Source organism: Bombina bombina, chromosome 1 (genome assembly GCF_027579735.1).
Source record: "Bombina bombina isolate aBomBom1 chromosome 1, aBomBom1.pri, whole genome shotgun sequence".
In the NCBI taxonomy this organism is placed as follows: Eukaryota; Metazoa; Chordata; class Amphibia; order Anura; family Bombinatoridae; genus Bombina; species Bombina bombina.
Window position 1 is genome coordinate 67718947 of NC_069499.1, and position 20545 is coordinate 67739491.

Sequence of the window (20545 nt, forward strand, 5' to 3'; positions counted from 1 at the left end):
TTTGGTTAGAATTAAGCCTGTGTTTAAACCTGTTGCTCCCCCATGGAGCTTAAATTTGGTTCTTAAAGTTATTCAAGGGGTTCCGTTTGAACCCCTTCATTCCATTGATATTAAACTTTTATCTTGGAAAGTTCTGTTTTTGATGGCTATTTCCTAGGCTCGGAGAGTCTCTGAGTTATCTGCCTTACAATGTGATTCTCCTTATCTGATTTTCCATTCAGATAAAGTAGTTCTGCGTACAAAACCTGGGTTTTTACCTAAGGTAGTTTCTAACAAGAATATCAATCAAGAGATTTTTGTTCCATCATTGTGTCTTAATCCTTCTTCAAAGAAGGAATGTCTTTTACATAATCTGGACGTGGTCCGTGCTTTGAAGTTTTACTTACAAGCTACTAAAGATTTTCGCCAAACATCTACACTGTTTGTTGTTTACTCTGGACAGAGGAGAGGTCAAAAAGCTTCGGCAACCTCTCTTTCTTTTTGGCTTCGGAGCGTAATACGCTTAGCCTATGAGACTGCTGGACAGCAGCCCCCTGAAAGGATTACAGCTCATTCTACTAGAGCTTTGGCTTCCACCTGGGCCTTTAAAAATGAGGCTTCTTTTGAACAGATTTACAAGGCGGCGACTTGGTCTTCGCTTCATACCTTTTCAAAATTTTACAAATTTGATACTTTTGCTTCTTCGGAGGCTTTTTTTGGGAGAAAGGTTCTACAGGCAGTGGTTCCTTCCATTTAAGCCTGCCTTGTCCCTCCCTTCATCCGTGTACTTTAGCTTTGGTATTGGTATCCCACAAGTAATGGATGATCCGTGGACTGGATACACCTTACAAGAGAAAACATAATTTATGCTTACCTGATAAATTTATTTCTCTTGTGGTGTATCCAGTCCACGGCCCGCCCTGTCCTTTTAAGGCAGGTCTAAATTTTAATTTAAACTACAATCCCACAAGTAATGGATGATCCGTGGACTGGATACACCACAAGAGAAATAAATTTATCAGGTAAGCATAAATTATGTTTTTTGTTGCATATTTCATTTTTATTAATCTATATATGTATTGTTGAATTTTTACTGTTGGCATTTTGTGTTATTTTAACAGTGCTATGTGCATGTGCTCAGTGTTTAGTTAATGGACTCCCTTAAGTTAAATTGCGTCACCGGCTGCTACTACACAACTATTTTTTCCGACCCGCGCTACTGAGCCACATTCCCGTGCCAGCTTAGCACACTTTCTGCAGTTATGCATATTTGTAATGAAGATATTTCTGTATGGGAGCACAGTATTTAATCCTTTGCCTGTCTTCTCTGTTCAGATAGCGCTTCTGGTGTTGACCTAAAGCTGCAGTACATCTACCTATTCTCCCTCATCTGTGTGGAGGGGTAAGTGTCAGGGTGCCAGGAATCAGACTGAGACGAGAAGTGCAAAAATAATCACACCTTTATTAATAGCAAAAAATAATAAAAAGTCCACAAGTCAAATAACAAGCCAGGAGTCAAAACCAGAGCTGGTAGTCAGACGAGCCGAGTCAGGAGCCAAAGCGAATAGTCAGACGAGCCGGAATCAGGAACAAGGAAAACAGCAGAGTCAAGAACAAGCCAGGGATCAGGAACCAGGAAGGACGTCAGGCAGCCAGGTAATACACAAGAACTCTCACAAACAGGTCTGAGACAACGCAAAGGCAAAGCATACTGAACAGAGGCCCTTTAAATAATAAGTAATAATTTTAGTTTGCACCTCTTTTTTTTCCCTGCTTTGTCATTTCCTACTTTTCTACTTCTCCTTTCTTGGCTATACATCAGACTAGAGAGGTTATAGGGATTAAGTGTTCTTAAAGCTTTTGGAATCTTTGCCTCCTCCTAGTGACCCGGAGTTGAATTCCAGGCGTAATGGCTTGTGGACTTCTCACCACCATGAAATAAATTCATTTATCAGGTAAGCGTACATTTTGTTATTTTATGTTTTCATAATTCTCAGTGGTATTTTCTGTTAATTTTTCTGTCTGTAAAGATGAAGCATACTGGAACTGTTCCATCCTATTTGTCTTAAAATCCTTTAAAAGGTAGATCTTTTATATACCCAATTTAAATCTGTTTATTGCTAACATGTATTTGTAAATCATCAAGCTCAGCTTTGCAATACTTGTTTGGATCTGTTTATGTGTGCAAACCATCCTACTGTTGCTCTTGCTTTTAAGGGTATCTGCCTTCCCTCTCTCTACGCTGTACTCAAATTTTGCTCCAAGATTTAAAGATGTTGTGCATTCTACAGTTTCAGAAAGGTTGGTGACTCCTCCAAGTAAGCACTAAGGACTGTCTCTGACACTCAACCTACAGTCAAGTTATCTAGCAACTCTGAATCTCAAAGGATCTGGTCAGCTAAAGATTCACTTATTGATTCTGATTCTTCAGATGTATCTTCTGAAGGTGAAATATTTTCAAATGTTTAAGAGTCAATTACTGGTCAAGATACTGAATCCTCCTCTTTTCAAGCTGGAACATCTTCACACTCTTTTAAAGGAGGTTTATGCACTCTATATGACTCTAAACCTCAAGGAGAAAAGTCTCTCAATTGAACTTAATTTTAAAACAGTGAAAAGAGCAGTGAGAAGTTTTTTCATTCCTTTCTTCAATCAAGGAACCAAATACCATCTTCCTTGTCACAGAAACAGGAATCTTCCAGATCTTCTTGGAAGTCAAATTCCAATTGGAACAAGGCCAGTCAAAAAATCCTTCTCTGTCTTTTAAATCTGAATGAAAGTGCGGCCCAATCCAGATCCTCTTCTGGTAGAGGGCAAATTATGTCTTATTCAGTATGCCTAGTCTTAGTCTGTTCAGTATCCTTAAATTCTTAATATACATTTCCCTGGGGTACAGAATAAGCTTCAAGTTAAGACCTCCATGAGAAAGGTTTCTCCTGTCTCATGCTCCAAAGGGCCCTGTAAAGGCAAATGCCTTCCTTCAATTTTGAACTCATGGGAGTGATCGTTCCTGTACCTGTGTTGGAACAAGGTCAGGGTTTCTACTCAAACCTTTTTATTGTTCCCAAGAAAGAGGGAACTTTGTCTATTTGTCTATTTCAGATTTCAAAAACTCTGAACAAGTTTCTCAGGCTTCCTACTTTTCAAGATGGAAACCATTTGGACTATTCTCCCTCTTGTTCAATAGGGACAATATATGTTCACGATAGTTTTGAAAGATGCTTACCTTGAGCAGTTTCTAAGGTTTTGCCTTCCAGGACAAACACTTTCAATTTGTTGCTCTTCTATTTCGTCTAGCTATTGCTCTCAGAGGTTTTAGCAAAGTTCTGGGAACACTCCTGTCTTTAATAAGGACTCAAGGTATTTTTGGTGGCTCCATACCTGGACTATATCTTCAGACTCCATCTTTACATTTAGCTTTATCTCATACAAACAAACTTGTTGTTTCTTCACAAGCTTGGTTGGAGAATCAAAGTTCCAAGTTCTAATTCTTCTCAAACCAGGGTCTCTTTCCTAGTAGTCAGTTTCTATGAGACTTTCTTAATTAAATTATAGAAGATTAAAGCTTCATACAGCTTGTGTATTCCTTCCATCTCTTTCTAGTCCTACAATAGTTCAATGCATGAAAGTGTAAGGTCTGATGAACGCAGCACCAGACACTATTACTTTTGCACTGTTTCACATGAGACCTCTTCAGCTTTGCCTGTTACGTGGATCCTGGGAAGTAGGATAAATGTAAAGCTCTGGTGGGTTAGGTTGTCTTGTCTCCTCCTTGTGGTCAGGAGAAGAATACTCATGGACTCTCACAATCATGAAAGAAATTAATTTATTAGGTAAGCATACATTTAGTTTTTATTTGTACTCTTGACTCTTCAACTCTTCTAAAATTGAACCCTTAATTGTTTTTTTTTCTTTATCCCACATACTATATCATAACTTTTAGACAGCCTTTAATGTTTGGGTGGAAAAAAAGGCTGAATATTATTATATGTATACTGCTACATGAGGATAATTATATATTTTTTTCAAAACCATCCGCAATTTAAAGATTTAACCCTTTTTCCAGCAAATAGCTTATTTACAGTATTATTGTTCTCATTTTTGCAGCAAGACATTCTAAAACTTGGAGACTTCGGTTCATGTCGCAGTGTATTTTCCAAACAGCCGTACACAGAGTATATTTCAACAAGATGGTATCGTGCTCCAGAGTGCCTTCTCACAGATGGGTATTATACCTATAAAATGGACATATGGAGTGCTGGATGTGTCTTCTTTGAAATCTCAAGGTACAGTTTATGATTACAGAATAATCTCAGAAAATCGGTGTGGAATATTTTAAATAAAGATGGTGGTGAGCAGTGTGTGTAGAAGGGGACAGAGCTGTTTGGGAGGGATCATTGTGCGGGAGGGTAAATCAAATATAACATAATGGGGCAAGAGCAATACCTTGAGTTCTCTACTTTAAAAAATATATATAGTTTTCATTTGATTAATAAAAAAATAAACAATTTCTGTTTACGAGTGATAGCAAAAATGCTAAAAATTCATGGTAACATCTCTTTATTTTATAGTATACTAGTCCTAAAGCCCGTGTACACAGGCCATTTTTTTGCAGTACAGCGGGTCCCACCCCTTGCTCACTCCCTCTCCCCCCTCTCTTTTGCTCTCTCTCTCTCGCCCTTTCTTTTGCTCTCCCCCTCTCTTTTGCTCTCCCCCTCTCTTTTGCTTTCTCCCCCCTTCTCTTTTGCTCTCTCTTTCTCCCCCTCTCTTTTGCACTCTCTTTCTCCCCATCTCTTGCTCTCTCTCCACCCTCTTTTGCTCGCTCGTTCTCTCTATCTTCCCCTTCTCTTTCTCCCCCCTCTCTTTTGCTCTCTCTCCCCCCTCCCCCTCTCTTGCGCTCTCTCTTTCTCTCTCTCTCTCTCCCCCCTCACTTTTGCTCTCTCTCCCCTCTTTCTTTCATGTAATTGGCAAGAGTCCATGAGCTAGTGACGTATGGGATATACATTCCTACCAGGAGGGGGCAAAGTTTGCCAAACCTCAAAATGCCTATAAATACACCCACAATTCAGTTTTACAAACTTTGCCTCCTATTGAGGTGGTGAAGTAAGTTTGTGCTTAGTTTTTATGATTTTCTTCTATGATAAGCGCTTCTAAGTTTTCTGAAGCCCAATTCCTCTCAGAGTACAGTGTTTGTCAGAGGGATGTGAAGAGAGTATCGCCTATTGATTTTATGGTTTCTCTCACAGGAAATTTCAAGGGTTCTTTGTTATCAGTCGTAGGGATTCATCTCATACCTCTCTTTTCAGATCGACGATATACTCTTATATACCATTACCTCTGTTGTTAGTTTTCAGTACTGGTTTGGCTATCTGCAATATGTGGATGGGTGTCTTTTGGTAAGTATGTATCATTATTTAAGACACACTCGGCTATGGTTTGGCGCTTTATGTATTAATATGAAGTTTTAAATATATGTTTTTTTACTTATATTTGCCATGAGTCAGGTCTATGTATATTTCCCTTTTGCAGTCTAAACAGTTTCAGTATAGGAATAATGTTTGGCAAGTTTATTTAAAGGGACACTGAACCCAAATTTTTTTCTTTTGTGATTCAGATAAAGTAGCAATTTTAAGCAACTTTCTAATTTACTCCTATTATCAATTTTTCTTCGTTCTCTTACTATCTTTATTTGAAAAAGAAGGCATCTAAGCTTTTTTTTTGGTTCAGTGCTCTGGACAGCACTTTTTTATTGGTGGATGAATTTATCCACCAATCAGCAAGAACAACACAGGTTGTTCACCAAAAATGGGCCAGCATCTAAACTTACATTCTTGCATTTCAAATAAAGATACCAAGAGAATGAAGAAAATTTTATAATAGGAGTAAATTAGAAAGTTTCTTAAAATGTCATGCTCTATCTGAATCACAAAAGAAAAATTTTGGATTCAGTGTCCCTTTAAACTTTTTTTCTTACCTGGGGTTCAGTCTTTTTCTAATATGACTTGTTTCTCAATTTTTTTCCCTGGCAAATCTAGGCTTGTGAGGACGCAAAATGCTGTTATTTATTGCGTCATTCTTGGCTGCAAATTTTTTTTGCCGCGAAGTTACACATTTGATGGCATAAATTTCGTCATTTCCTGCGTCTTTGTTGACGCTAGTTATCTTGGTATGACGTTAGGTTTGTTATGACGCGAGTTGTGTAATTTCTTGGTGTTAGTTTTGCGCCAGACAATTGTTTAACTTCCTTTTGCGTAATGCGTCATTCTTGGTGCAAAAAAATTTGTTATTTTACCCTCTTCCTCTATTGCTCGCTGTTTTTCATGATTTTTTTTTTTTTTTTAAAGAATATTTTTATTGAAAAAAGAAAAAATTCACATGGTGTATAAAGCATTGAAAGCAACATATTTTTCAATTTTCAGGTTATTATTTTTTTTTGGTAAGCAAGTTATGATCAAATGATCAAGAGTCTTTTCGTGTCCATCAAGGCTCTATGGCCTTTCAATTGTAATCAGTAATAGTAAACAAAAAAAAAGGAGAAAACGTCTTGTAAGAAGTCAGGTCACTCCGGAATACAGTGTGAGTGTCTCTTAAGAGTGATAAACAATGAAAATAAACGTTGATTCTCACCATGTCACGGTGCCGCGGTTCGCCATGTGTGAGCATGTAAGTAACTTCCCATATCCCCAGCTGAGCTGTATGTAAGTTGGGAGCCGCGTGTTTCTATCTAGGCGTGTAATTATATCTTACGTTAGCTGTCCCAAATCCTTCACCTATATTTACAATCTGGTTGAAGATATCACTGGTGATTGCTATGACTTTCTTTCCATATCTGTAGCATAAGATCATGTATGTCTGCAGTTCCCTGTTGGAGGTGATGATATCTTTCCAGTTGCAAGAGGGTGCGAACTTGTTGGCTCCACTCCGCAACTGTAGGGGTTGTCCGTGACTTCCAATATTTTGGAATCAGCATTTCTTTCATGTAATTAGCAAGAGTCCATGAGCTAGTGACGTATGGGATATACATTCCTACCAGGAGGGGCAAAGTTTCCCAAACCTTAAAATGCCTATAAATACACCCCTCACCACACCCACAATTCAGTTTTACAAACTTTGCCTCCGATGGAGGTGGTGAAGTAAGTTTGTGCTAGATTCTACGTTGATATGCGCTCCGCAGCAAGTTGGAGCCCGGTTTTCCTCTCAGCGTGCAGTGAATGTCAGAGGGATGTGAGGAGAGTATTGCCTATTTGAATGCAGTGATCTCCTTCTACGGGGTCTATTTCATAGGTTCTCTGTTATCGGTCGTAGAGATTCATCTCTTACCTCCCTTTTCAGATCGACGATATACTCTTATATATACCATTACCTCTGCTGATTCTCGTTTCAGTACTGGTTTGGCTTTCTACAAACATGTAGATGAGTGTCCTGGGGTAAGTAAATCTTATTTTCTGTGACACTCTAAGCTATGGTTGGGCACTTTGTTTATAAAGTTCTAAATATATGTATTCAAACATTTATTTGCCTTGACTCAGAATGTTCAACTTTCCTTATTTTTCAGACAGTCAGTTTCATATTTGGGATAAATGCATTTGTTTCAATCATTTTTTCTTACCTTAAAAAATTTTGACTTTTTCCCTGTGGGCTGTTAGGCTCGCGGGGGCAGAAAATGCTTCATTTTATTGCGTCATTCTTGGCGCGGACTTTTTTGGCGCAAAATTTTTTTTCTGTTTCCGGCGTCATACGTGTCGCCGGAAGTTGCGTCATTTTTTGACGTTTTTTTGCGTCAAAGATGTCGGCGTTCCGGATGTGGCGTCATTTTTGGCGCCAAAAGCATTTAGGCGCCAAATAATGTGGGCGTCTTTTTTGGCGCTAAAAAATATGGGCGTCATTTTTGTCTCCACATTATTTAAGTCTCATTATTTATTGCTTCTGGTTGCTAGAAGCTTGTTCACTGGCATTTTTTTCCCATTCCTGAAACTGTCATTTAAGGAATTTGATCAATTTTGCTTTATATGTTGTTTTTTTCTTTTACATATTGCAAGATGTTCCACGTTGCAACTGAGTCAGAAGATACTTCAGGAAAATCACTGCCCAGTGCTGGAGCTACCAAGCTAAGTGTATCTGCTATAAACTTTTGGTATCTGTTTCTCCAGCTGTTGTTTGTATTGCATGTCATGTCAAACTTATTAATGCAGATAAAATTTCCTTTAGTACTGTTACATTACCTGTTGCTGTTCCGTCAACATCTAATTTTCAGAGTGTTCCTGATAACATAAGAGATTTTATTTTTTTAAATCCATTAAGAAGGCTATGTCTGTTATTTCTCCTTCTAGTATACATAAAAGTCTTTTAAAACTTCTCTTTTTTCAGATGAATTTTTAAATGAACATCATCATTCTGATACTGATAATGGTTCTTCTGGTTCAGAGGTTTCTGTCTCAGAGGTTGATGCTGATAAATCTCTGTATTTGTTAGATGGAATTTATTCGTTCTTTACTTAAAGAAGTATTATTTGCATTAGAAATAGAGGATTCTGGTCCTCTTGATACTAAATGTAAACGTTTAAATAGGTTTTAAATCTCCTGTAGTTATTCCAGAAGTGTTTAATCTCCCTGATGCTATTTCTGAAGTAATTTCCAGGGAATGGAATAATTTGGGTAATTTATTTATTCCTTCTAGACGTTTAAGCAATTATATCCTGTGCCATCTGACAGATTAGAGTTTTTTGGGACAAAAATCCCTAAGGTTATGGGGCTGTCTCTACTCCTGCTAATGTACTACTATTCCTACGGCAGATAGTACTTCTTTTAAGGATCCTTTAGATAGGAAAATTGAATCTTTTCTAAGAAAAGCTTACTTATGTTCAGGTAATCTTCTTAGACCTGCTATATTTTTAGCGGATGTTGCTGCAGCTTCAACTTTTTGGTTAGAAGCTTTAGCGCAACAAGTAACAGATCATAATTTTATAGCATTATTATTATTCTATAACATGCTAATAATTTTATTGGTGATACCATCTTTTGATATCATTAGAGTTGATATCAGGTATATGTCTCTAGCTATTTTAGCTAGAAAAGCTTTATGGATTAAACTTGAAATGCTGATATGTCTTCTAAATTAACTTTGCTTTCCCTTTCTTTCCAGGGTAAATAATCATTTTCGTTCCTTTCCTCGCAACAAGGAACAAAAGCCTGATCCTTCATCCTCAGGAGCGGTATCAGTTTGGAATCTATTTCCAGTTTGGAATATATCCAAGCCTTATAGAAACCTATAGCCAGCTCCTAAGTACCTATGAAGGTGCGGCCTTTATTCCAGCTCAGCTGGTATGGGGCAGATTACGTTTTCTTCAAAGAAATTTGGATCAATTCCGTTCTCAATCTCTGGTTTCAGAACATTGTTTCAGAAAGGTACAGAATTGGCTTCAAGTTAAGGCCTCCTGCTAAGAGATTTTTTTCTTTCCCGTGTCCCAGGTAACACAGCAAAGGCTCAGCATTTCTGAAATGTATTTCAGATCTAGAGTTGGCTGGAGTGATTATGCCAGTTCCAGTTCTGGAACAGGGGCTGGGGTTTTATTTTATCTCTTCATTGTACCAAAGAAGGTCAATTCCTTCAGACCAGTTCCGGATCTATCATTATTGAATCGTTATGTTAGGATACCAACATTCAAGATGGTTACTGTAGGACTATCCTGCCTTTTGTTTAGCAAGGGCATTATATGTCTACAATAGATTTACAGGATGTGTATCTGCATATTCCGATTCATCCAGATCACTTTTAGTGTCTGAGATTCTCTTTTTAGACAAGCATTACCAGTTTTGTGGCTCTACCGTTTGGCCTAGCCTCAGTTCCAAGAATTTTTTCAAAGGTTCTCGGTGCCCTTCTTTCTGTAATCAGAGAACAGGGTTTTGGTATTTCCTTATTTGGACGATATCTTGGTACTTGCTCAGTCTTCTCATTTTCGAAGAATCTCATACTTGTGTTGTTTCTTCAAGTTCATGGTTGGAGGATCAATTTACCATTCAGTTCATTGATTCCTCAGACAAGGGTAACCTTTTTAGGTTTCTAGATAGATTCAGTGTCTATGACTCTGTCCTTGTCAGACAAGAGAAGTTTTAACATTGATATCAGCTTGTCAAAACCTTCAGTCACAATTATTCCCTTTGGTTAGGCTGACCATATGTCCCGTTTTGAAAGGGACAGTACCGTTATTTTATGTTTTTTCCCCTGTCCCGTCTTTTCTTTATTAATAGTCATTTTGTCCCGTTTTGAGGGTTATCAGACCGTGCGGGCAGCGCAAGTGTAATTTTTTATTGCACACACACCACTTTTTTTTTTAACTGCAACTGGGTTGGGGTTGGGTGGCCGTGCCCACATGATCCACAGCATGCAGTCTTCATGCAGTCTTAGCAGTCTATGCCGCCCGTGCTCTTCAAAATTAGGGGCATGTCATTGATAGGTGCCTATAAAGAGTCAGTGACAGCAGGTCAGTACTCAGTCGTGAGCTGTCAGACTGAGCCTAGGAGGGAGACTGGTCACTGGTCAGCGTGAGGGAAGTTAGATTACTAGCTAGCTCAGCTGCAGTAGTGCCAATACTTTACTAGTAACTTACACTCAGGACAGGCTCAGCACAGGGGTCGGCAGGAGTCGGACTAAAAATATCTGAGATTCAGTCAGTCATCATCTGGATCTGATGTGATGATCAATCATCTGCTTTTAGCCGCTGCCTCACCATCATCCGAATTATAGGCTGACCTGACCATCACCAGACACCAGAGAGATAATTCTTGTTGCCATCTTCTTCTTGTTTGTGTCACAGACGTGTGAAGTGAACATGCAAACTAGTGTTATGGTCTGGTCTGGAAGTAGATCGATTCAACTGTCTACAGTCTATGTTCTGAACTTCAGCTTCTGCAAGAATTGTGCACGGCCAAGGTAAGACCAGTGTCTGTGCCTGGCAATCAATTAAATTAAATTAATTGTCATTTATTATATCATATGCTTATTATTATAATGCTGCTGCAGTGCTGGTTGTAGTACAGGCGTTATAAAATAACGGTTATTATGAAGTAACTATGTAGTTCCACATTTTTATCAGTTCTTCCACCATTTACATGTGTAACAATGATTTTGGGCAACTTGGCTAAAAAAAATCTACAACTACTATCCAGATATTCAAACCAAACGCAAGTGTAACAATGATTTTGGGCAACTTGGCTAAAAAAAAATCTACAACTATTATCCAGATATTCAAACCAATCACAAGTTCAGAGGCTTTTACCCTTTAAAATCAGTTAATATGGGGGAATTTGCCTTGACAACATAGGATAATCTCACTTTTTTAAAGCATGTTTGTTGTTTGTATGATAAATTAAATTGTAATACTTTTGTTCACAAGCTTCAGAATCAGCTCTTCTTATTATATAAGCATGTTCTCTTTGATTTTCTTTGTTTAAACAACAAATTTGGCTTGGTTATCCATCTGTTTAAAAGTGACAATGAGTCTGAGACAAGTTCCATAATATATATTAATATTAATGAATATTGTGTGTGGGGGAGGGGGCATGATGGATGTGATCTAATGGAGCAGGGGTGTCAAACTCATTTTAGTCGCGGGCCATTTTCCATACAAGTACAACTCACGTGGGCCGCACACTACCTACATATCTTGTCATTGCTTAACAGTGCAGTGGCATTTGCTATAACTGTATACATTTCAAAACATTGTGTTCTGTAACTCCTAATTAACTTACTCTGGCTTGAGGAAATGCGCTCTAATGCTTTTAAGAAGGTGAGACACACGCTCCACGTGCGACCCACTGTTTATAATAGTGATAGACATACCTGTTGTACATAATATAAAATAAATACATAGAAATATATATAAAGTATGTGATTTTAGTTAAAGAGAAAATGATGGAAAGGAATAGACAGAAATGATGTGGGAAATCAGTGCTACCATAGTAATGAACTGCATGTGTTAAAGAAATCATTATGTACTTATCTGTCTTTTTCTTTTTAATAACGTATGTTTTAATGTATGTGCATCCCTAACAGTAAGCGCACTCACTCTTTAAGTAATAAGCATATTATAATTCATATTTTTTATGGAGGTGGCGTGGGCCGCACAAAATTAGGTTGAGGGCCGCATGAGGCCCACGGGCCGCAAGTTTGACACCCATGTAATGGAGGGAACCTTTGTCATTGGATAAGTAATTTTATTTTCCTTAACAAGAGTTATAATAAAAAGCATTTTATAGGGTGTCTTTATAAGTCAGAACATTTGTGCTTTATTTTTATATAGATTTGCCAATTTTCTGTGTGCATCAAATTTTAAGTAAAAATAATTTCATATACATGATACATCAGCCCATGGAGTGTGAGAAGTTTTATTATATGGTGTTGAAAGACCGAAATTTGCTGTGTAAATTTGTTTCATCAGACAAATATTCATGGTACAACCATGATAAAATACAGTCCCCCTCTAGCTCTACGTCTACCTAAAAATTTTTGTATGAGTTCTTCTGTCACTGAAGGATAAATGTTGGCTCAATAGTTTAAATTCATGTCATAAAAGTTAACTTTTGTTAAAATCTTACTTTTTTTCATATAAATAAAGAATATTAACCCCGTCCCGTTTTTGACCGCTCAATGTCCCGTTTTTGTCTCAAGGAAATATGGTCAGCCTACCTTTGGTAGCCTTATGCATGGAAATGTTAGGTCTTAGGACTGCCGCATCAGATGCGATCTCCTTTGCTCGTTTTCACATGCGACCTCTTCAGCTCTGTATGCTGAACCAATGATGCAGGGATTACTCAAAGATATCTCAATTAATATCTTTAAACCGATTTTACGACACTCTCTGACATGGTGGACAGATCACCATCGTTTAGTTCAGGGGGCTTCTTTGTTCTTCCGACCTGGACTATAATCTCAACAGATGCAAGTCTTACAGGTTGGGGAGCTGTGTGGGGGTATCTGACGGCACAAGGGGTTTGGGAATCTCAGGAGGTGAGATTTCCGATCAATGTTTTGGAACTCCGTGCAATTTTCAGAGCTCTTCAGTCTTGGCCTGTTCTGGAGAGAGAGTTGTTCATTTGTTTTCAGATAGACAATGTCACAACTGTGGCATACATCAATCATCAAGGAGGGACTCACAGTCCTCTGGCTATGAAAGAAGTATCTCGAATTTTGGTTTGGGCGGAATCCAGCTCCTGTCTAATCTCTGCGGTTCATATCCCAGGTATGGACAATTGGAAAGCGGATTATCTCAGTCGCCAAACGTTGCACCTGGGCGAATGGTCTCTTCACCCATAGGTATTTCCTCAGATTGTTCAAATGTGGGAACTCCCAGAAATAGATCTGATGGCTTCTCATCTAAACAAGAAACTTCCCAGGTATCTGTCCGGATTCCGGGATCCTCGGGCGGAGGCAGTGGATGCATTATCACTTCCTTGGAAGTATCATCCTGCCTATATCTTTCCGCCTCTAGTTTTTCTTCCAAGAGTAATCTCCAAGATTCTGAAGGAATGCTCGTTTGTTCTGCTGGTAGCTCCGGCATGGCCTCACAGGTTTTGGTATGCGGATCTGGTCCGGATGGCCTCTTGCCAACCGTGGACTCTTCCGTTAAGACCAGACCTTCTGTCTCAAGGTCCTTTTTTCCATTAGGATCTGAAATCCTTAAATTTAAAGGTATGGAGATTGAACGCTTGATTCTTGGTCAAAGAGGTTTCTCTGACTCTGTGATTAATACTATGTTACAGGCTCGTAAATCTGTATCTAGAGAGATATATTGTAGAGTCTGGAAGACTTATATTTCTTGGTGTCTTTCTCATCATTTTTTGGCATTCTTTTAGAATACCGAGAATTTTACAGTTTCTTCAGGATGGTTTAGATAAGGGTTTGTCCGCAAGTTCCTTGAAAGGTCAAATCTCTGCTCTTTCTGTTCTTTTTCATAGAAAGATTGCTATTCTTCTTGATATTCATTGTTTTGTACAAGCTTTGGTTCGTATAAAACCTGTCTTTAAGTCAATTTCTCCTCTTTGGAGTTTGAATTTGGTTCTGGGGGCTCTTCAAGCTCCTCCGTTTGAACCTATGCATTCATTGGACATTAAATTACTTTCTTGGAAAGTTTTGTTCCTTTGGCAATCTCTTCTGCCAGAAGAGTTTCTGAATTATCTGCTCTTTCTTGTGAGTCTCCTTTTCTGATTTTTCATCAGGATAAGGCGGTGTTGCGAACTTCTTTTGATTTTTTACCTAAAGTTGTGAATTCCAACAACATTAGTAGAGAAATTGTGGTTCCTTCATTATGTCCTAATCCTAAGAATTCTAAGGAGAAATCGTTGCATTCTTTGGATGTTGTTAGAGCTTAGAAATATTATGTTGAAGCTACTAAGTCTTTCCGTAAGACTTCTAGTTTATTTGTTATCTTTTCCGGTTCTAGAAAAGGCCAGAAAGCTTCTGCCATTTCTTTGGCATCTTGGTTGAAATCTTTATTTCATCATGCTTATGTCGAGTCGGGTAAAACTCCGCCTCTAAGGATTACAGTTCATTCTACTAGTTCAGTTTCTACTTCCTGGGTGTTTAGGAATGAAGCTTCGATTGATCAGATTTGCAAAGCAGCAACTTGGTCTTCTTTGCATACTTTTACTAAATTCTACCATTTTGATGTATTTTCTTCTTCTGAAGCAGTTTTTGGTAGAAAAGTACTTCTGGCAGTGGTTTCAGTTTGAATCTTCTGCTTATGTTTTTCATTAAACTTTATTTTGGGTGTGGATTATTTTCAGCAGGAATTGGCTGTCTTTATTTTATCCCTCCCTCTCTAGTGACTCTTGTGTGGAAAGATCCACATCTTGGGTAGTCATTATCCCATACGTCACTAGCTCATGGACTCTTGCTAATTACATGAAAGAAAACATAATTTATGTAAGAACTTACCTGATAAATTAATTTCTTTCATATTAGCAAGAGTCCATGAGGCCCGCCCTTTTTTGTGGTGGTTATGATTTTTTTTGTATAAAGCACAATTATTCCAATTCCTTATGTTATATGCTTTCACACTTTTTTCTTATCACCCCACTTCTTGGCTATTCGTTAAACTGAATTGTGGGTGTGGTGAGGGGTGTATTTATAGGCATTTTAAGGTTTGGGAAACTTTGCCCCTCCTGGTAGGAATGTATATCCCATACGTCACTAGCTCATGGACTCTTGCTAATATGAAAGAAATTAATTTATCAGGTAAGTTCTTACATAAATTATGTTTTTAGCGCTGTTCAACATTATCAACATCAGTGCCCTACTTTGCTTGCTAGGTTAGGCAAAGATAGGTACAGTATTGTTTTAGGGCTGTTATGTAATGTCTTCCCTATCGTGCGTTCTATCTGGTTTAGTACATTCACCCAGTATGTGTCTAGCTTGGGACAGGACCACCAAATGTGTGTCGGTGTTCCCTCTCCCCCACAGTCTCTCCAGCACCTCCCTGACGCTGTCTTGTATATTTGGTGTAGCCTACTGGGCATGAGGTACCACCTTGACAAAAACCCCTATAGCTGGCTTCCTGCACTTTAACCGATTTTGAGGATCTTTTAGTGACTTGGAACGCAGCCTGCCATTCTTTAATGTCTATCTCTGTTTGTAACTCTTTCTCCCATGCCTTAGTATATGTGGGAAGAAAGTGTGACTCCTCTACTACCAGAAGTGCAATAGCGTGAGCCGCGGGGGTATCCCATAAACACATGCTTTCGAATGCTGTCACCTGTCTCGTCAAAGTGCATTTGTGGCGGTGGGTGGTGAGGTAATGAGCAATCTGTGAGTTTGACAGCCAGTTCATGTGCGTGCCTATTGTCGTTTCCCGCAAGTCGGTTAATGGCAAGAGTTTGTTTCCCTCTAGGAGAGATAGTAGCGTGAGTTCTTTGAAGGGAATCATGAGCCCTGGCTGCTTTTCCCTATAGTTCCAAGGTATATCAGAATTCTGATAGATGGGGGTTAGTGGTGCATCCGTGGAGGATACATTTGTGGTTGTGCGTATGATTTTGTCACACTGGGTGTAGAAATCTAATAACAGGGGGTATATGGTAGTAGCTCGAGACCTAAGCTTCTCTGGAACCCATGCCTGAAGGCCAGCATTCCTTGTGTCTAGTATGTCACAATCTAATTGTACCCACATCTTATTGGGATCGTTATAGCACCAGTCTAGCAGTCTCTGCAGTGTGATAGCCTGCTTGTAAGTATGTATATTAGGGACTCCAAGTCCCCCTCTATCCCTGGGGAGGTATAGTGGGTTTTTTTGTACCCGTGGCCTAACATCGCCCCATATGTATTGCTCTAAGATGTTTTGTATCCTATGTAAATAACCGGTAATGGTATGGGTGTGGTCTGTAATAGATATAATAGCCTGGGGACCATGTTCATTTTAATAACGTTGATTCTGCCTATCCACAATATAATTTTTTTTTTCCAACTAGACAGGTCTGAGATCAGTGTAAGTTCCAACGCTTTGTAATTGGCCTGGAATAGTACCTGTGGGTCTGGGGACATATAAATACCTAGGTATTTCATCTTGGTCTGTTGTGTTCTGAGTGGGCAGTTTTGCAGTATTTTTGGTAGTTCGTCGGGGTCATATGTAACATTAAGTAGTTCAGACTTAGTTATATTAAGGTGAAAGTTAGAAACCTGTCCGTATTCCCCCGAAGGTGGCAAGAGCCCTGGGCAGCGAGTTCTCTATGTTTGTCAGGGCAAGCAACACGTCGTCTGCATACAGTGCAAGCTTATGTTCTCTTGCTTTTACCGGTATCCCTGTGATCTGCGGGTCATCTCTTATTTTTTGGGCCAGCACTTCTATGGTGATGGCGAAGAGGATTGGCGAGAGGGTGCACCCCTGTCTTGTGCCATTTTGAATAATGAACTTATTGGATAATAGGCCATTAACCTTGACCCAAGCCGTCGGATGCCTATATAAAGTAAAAATTTGGGCTATGAAAGTTTCGCTAAACTTCATTTTATGCAGGACCGCCTTTAAGAAATGCCAATGAACCCTGTCAAAGGCTTTCTCTGCATCTGTGGACACTAAAATTGCTGGTATATTGTGTTGTTGGGTATAGGTTATCAGTTGGAGTACCTTTAACGTGTTGTCCCTTGCCTCCCTCCCAGGAACAAAACACACCTGGTCGGGGTGTATTAATTTTGGTAAATACCGATTAATTCTTGTGGCCAATATCTTAGCAAAGATCTTGATGTCCGAGTTCAAGAGAGAGATGGGAGGAAAATTTTCTGGTTTGTTCGGACACTTGCCTTACTTGGGTAATACCGTAATGGTAGCCTCCAACATCTGCTCTGTGAAACCCCTGTCTTTTAATAATGAATTAAATAGGGATGCTATGGGTGCTCGTAAATGATGGATGAAGGTTTTATAATAATTAATGCCCAGCCCATCCGGCCCAGGGCTCTTGCCACTCGACATGGACTTGATGGCGGCTGTAATCTCATCATATGTGATCGGTGAGTCCAGTGCCTCAATGTCCTCTATGTGTAATGTACGTAAGGTCACTCCCTCTAAGTAACTGTCTATTTCCTGCTGCCTGCAGTCATTCCGTATATTTATACAGGTTCTCGTAGTACCGTCTAAATGTCTCCACTATCTTGATACTGGCTTTGTGCGTGTCCCTGATGTATCTGTTAGTGTGTGCACATTCGTATTTAGCTGTTGGCGTTTCAATGCCTTGGCTAGGGATGAGCCCGATTTGTCATTTACATCAAAATATTTTTGCTTCAACATTGTGGCTTTGTGCTGGTATTCCCTGACATAGTGATTATTGAGGTCATTTCTTGCTTTAGTTAGGTTCTGTAAAAGGGTTGGGGAACCTGGGATTAGTTTGTGTTGCGTCTCCCAGTAGCGTATTTGTGAGAGTGTAGAATTTACAAACTGTCGATTAGTTTTAACTTTCCTCGCCTTGTGTTTAATAAATTCCCCCCGCACCACGCACTTGTGTGCCTCCCATGTTGTGGATGAGGACGTGTCTGCTGGGGAGTTTTCCCTAAAGTAGTGTCCAAGTGTCTCGTCTATGTCTAATTTAACTAACAGGTTAGACAAATCAGAGTCGTCCATTCTCCACAGGGGAGAAAGTGATAGCATGTCCGGCCATATAACCGAACACATCACCGGCGCGTGATAGGACCATGTTATTGGTAAGATGGAGGCAGTCTCTATCATGGATAATCCTAACTGGTCTGTTATGATGTAGTCAATCCTGGTGTAAACATGATGTGGATGTGAGTAGAATGTAAAGTCTGAAGCGTTTGGGTTTTTGGACCTCCAAATGTCATGTAGCTTTAACGTGTATAATTGAGCGTTTACAGATTTAATTACTTTCAGTGGTGTGCTTGTCTGCCCTGTAGAGGTATCACGTGTGGGGTCCAAAGGCAGGTTAAAGTCGCCCGCCATGAACACCACACCTTTCGTATGTTCCAGCAACAGCTGAGTCACTTGTTTGAGAATTGTATGCTGTCCCTGATTAGGTAGGTATACATTCACCAATGTAACATAGGTGTTGAACAGAAGTCCTATGACTATTAGGTATGATCCTTTGGGGTCTTTAATAACATGTTTGGATTGAAATTGAACAGAGTTTTATAAGAAAATACCTACTCCCCCTTTTTTTGAGGACCCTGAGGCCAAGAAGTAGGTCTTGTATCCATGGTTTATGGACCTTGGTTCCCTACCTTTTTTTAAATGAGTTTCTTGCACAAAGAGCAAGTCCCCTGAGGCTCTGTGAATCTGTCGAAATGCAATTGAGCGCTACTCAGGACTGTTAAGGCCCTTGGCGTTTATCGATAAGTGTTTAAGGGGCCTTTCCTGTAAGCTCCGCTGGTTTGCCATAGCTATATTGTTACCCCCTTCTGCTCTGCTTGTGGTAATGGGAAAAGATCAGTTACCCCCTATAGCTAGACTAGTAGTAAAATACTAAGGCGAGTCTCTGCCTTCTAACCTCTGTCTGGGGTCAGGTATGTCTCTTGAATCTGCGTGGGGAGTGAACGGTCAGGTATAGTGCGTGAGTTGTGATGAACTGCTTAAGAATCAGAGGTGTAACTTGGCTTACCGTGACACCTGCAACAAAGAAAAATTGTAAAACAGCAATAGCAATATTAACCAACAGTTAAGAAACAAAGAAATTATAACAATTCAAGGGCAGTATTCCCGCCCCTAAGCCCAAAAAACATGAGTATAATGTGTAACATACGACCTGTAGCCATCTAGTATCATTAAAGGATTACTTTCTGTTATAATTTTTAAGCTAAACAACTAACATATTAAAGTTAATAAACATTAATTAAAACCTACTGACCTATATTTTCTCCAAAACGAAGCTTCATAACGTTCTAAAAGTTATGATGATGATGTCACGTTATCCTGCCCACTATTTTCAGCACTGCGTGTTCAAAATACTTAAACCAATAACTTTGTGTTTAAAGCGCCATTTTGAAACCTAGGTATTGTAAACGGATTGGTACAGAGCAAAGGATACCCACGGAGTGGGTTTGGAAAACAATTAAATTTGCAGACAAGATTTCTAATATACTGTAGAGATATGTTAATGAAATGCTATTGATAAAAAGCATATTTGGGGTAGTTAGTTAGTAACAGGCATAGAAAATATTTACTTACAGTGGCCCTTTAAGAGTCCCCACGAGCTGAAGGATACACCCTCTCTGGAAGTTTGCTAGAGTCCACTTGACTGCTGTGTGTATTTGATGATGTGGCTTGCTTTGCAGGATCTGGTCGGGAACCTTCTCCTAAAGACTGGAAGCGCTTATCAAGTGGTCTCTGTATTTCCATGTTGTCATGTTCTGTATGTTCTGGAGGTTGGATGGTGATCCGCAGGGCCTTGCAGAAGCGTGATAAATCCTCTCCGGACCTGTAGACCGCAGTGGTTCCATCCCTTGTGGCAATGATACTAACCGGGAAACCCCATCTGTAGAGTATTTTCTGTGCACGGAGGACAGTAGTGATGTAGTTGAGATCCCTCCTTTTCTGAAGGGTTGTCAGGCTCAGGTCAGCAAAGATTTGAATGCGGTTGCCCGCGTGAGTAAAGTCCTGTTTCTGTCTGGCATGTTTGAGGATTTCTTCCCTATCCTTAAAGAGGAGGAGCTTGAGAATAACATCCCTAGGGGGTGCCTTAGGCAGTGGTTTGGCTCTCAGGGCACGATGTACTCTTTCAATAGACACCTCAGGTGCATTGCTGTTTCCCTTGAGTGTCCTAAATAAGTCTTGTACACACCCTTCCAGGGCTGCCGGCTGTATAGACTCTGGGATACCACGTATCCGGAGGTTATTCCTCCTGCCCCTATTGTCTAAGTCCTCCACTTGATCCAATAGATGGTGAATGGTGTCCTCTTGCTCATATGCCAGGTGTGACATGTGTTGAATATCATTGCAAGTGGTATTATGATTCTCCTCCAAATTTGTCACTCTTTGTGTTACTCTTGACAGGTCTCGCTTCAGATCAGTGTCTCGCTTCAGATCAGTATACCAAGTTTTAACTTCTGACATAATCTCCTTAACGTCATCCTTGGTACA

General features: G+C 39.5%; 1 protein-coding gene across 2 annotated transcripts in view; it reads left to right on the plus strand.

Moving 5' to 3' along the window:
- Positions 1-20545, plus strand: part of MOK (MOK protein kinase) — a 281854-nt gene that overhangs the window by 193938 nt on the left and 67371 nt on the right. For both annotated transcript variants that reach the window (XM_053697435.1, XM_053697436.1), the window contains exon 7: positions 4087-4265. In XM_053697435.1, coding sequence (XP_053553410.1) covers positions 4087-4265 — 179 coding nt within the window. The remainder of the gene's footprint in view (positions 1-4086; positions 4266-20545) is intronic.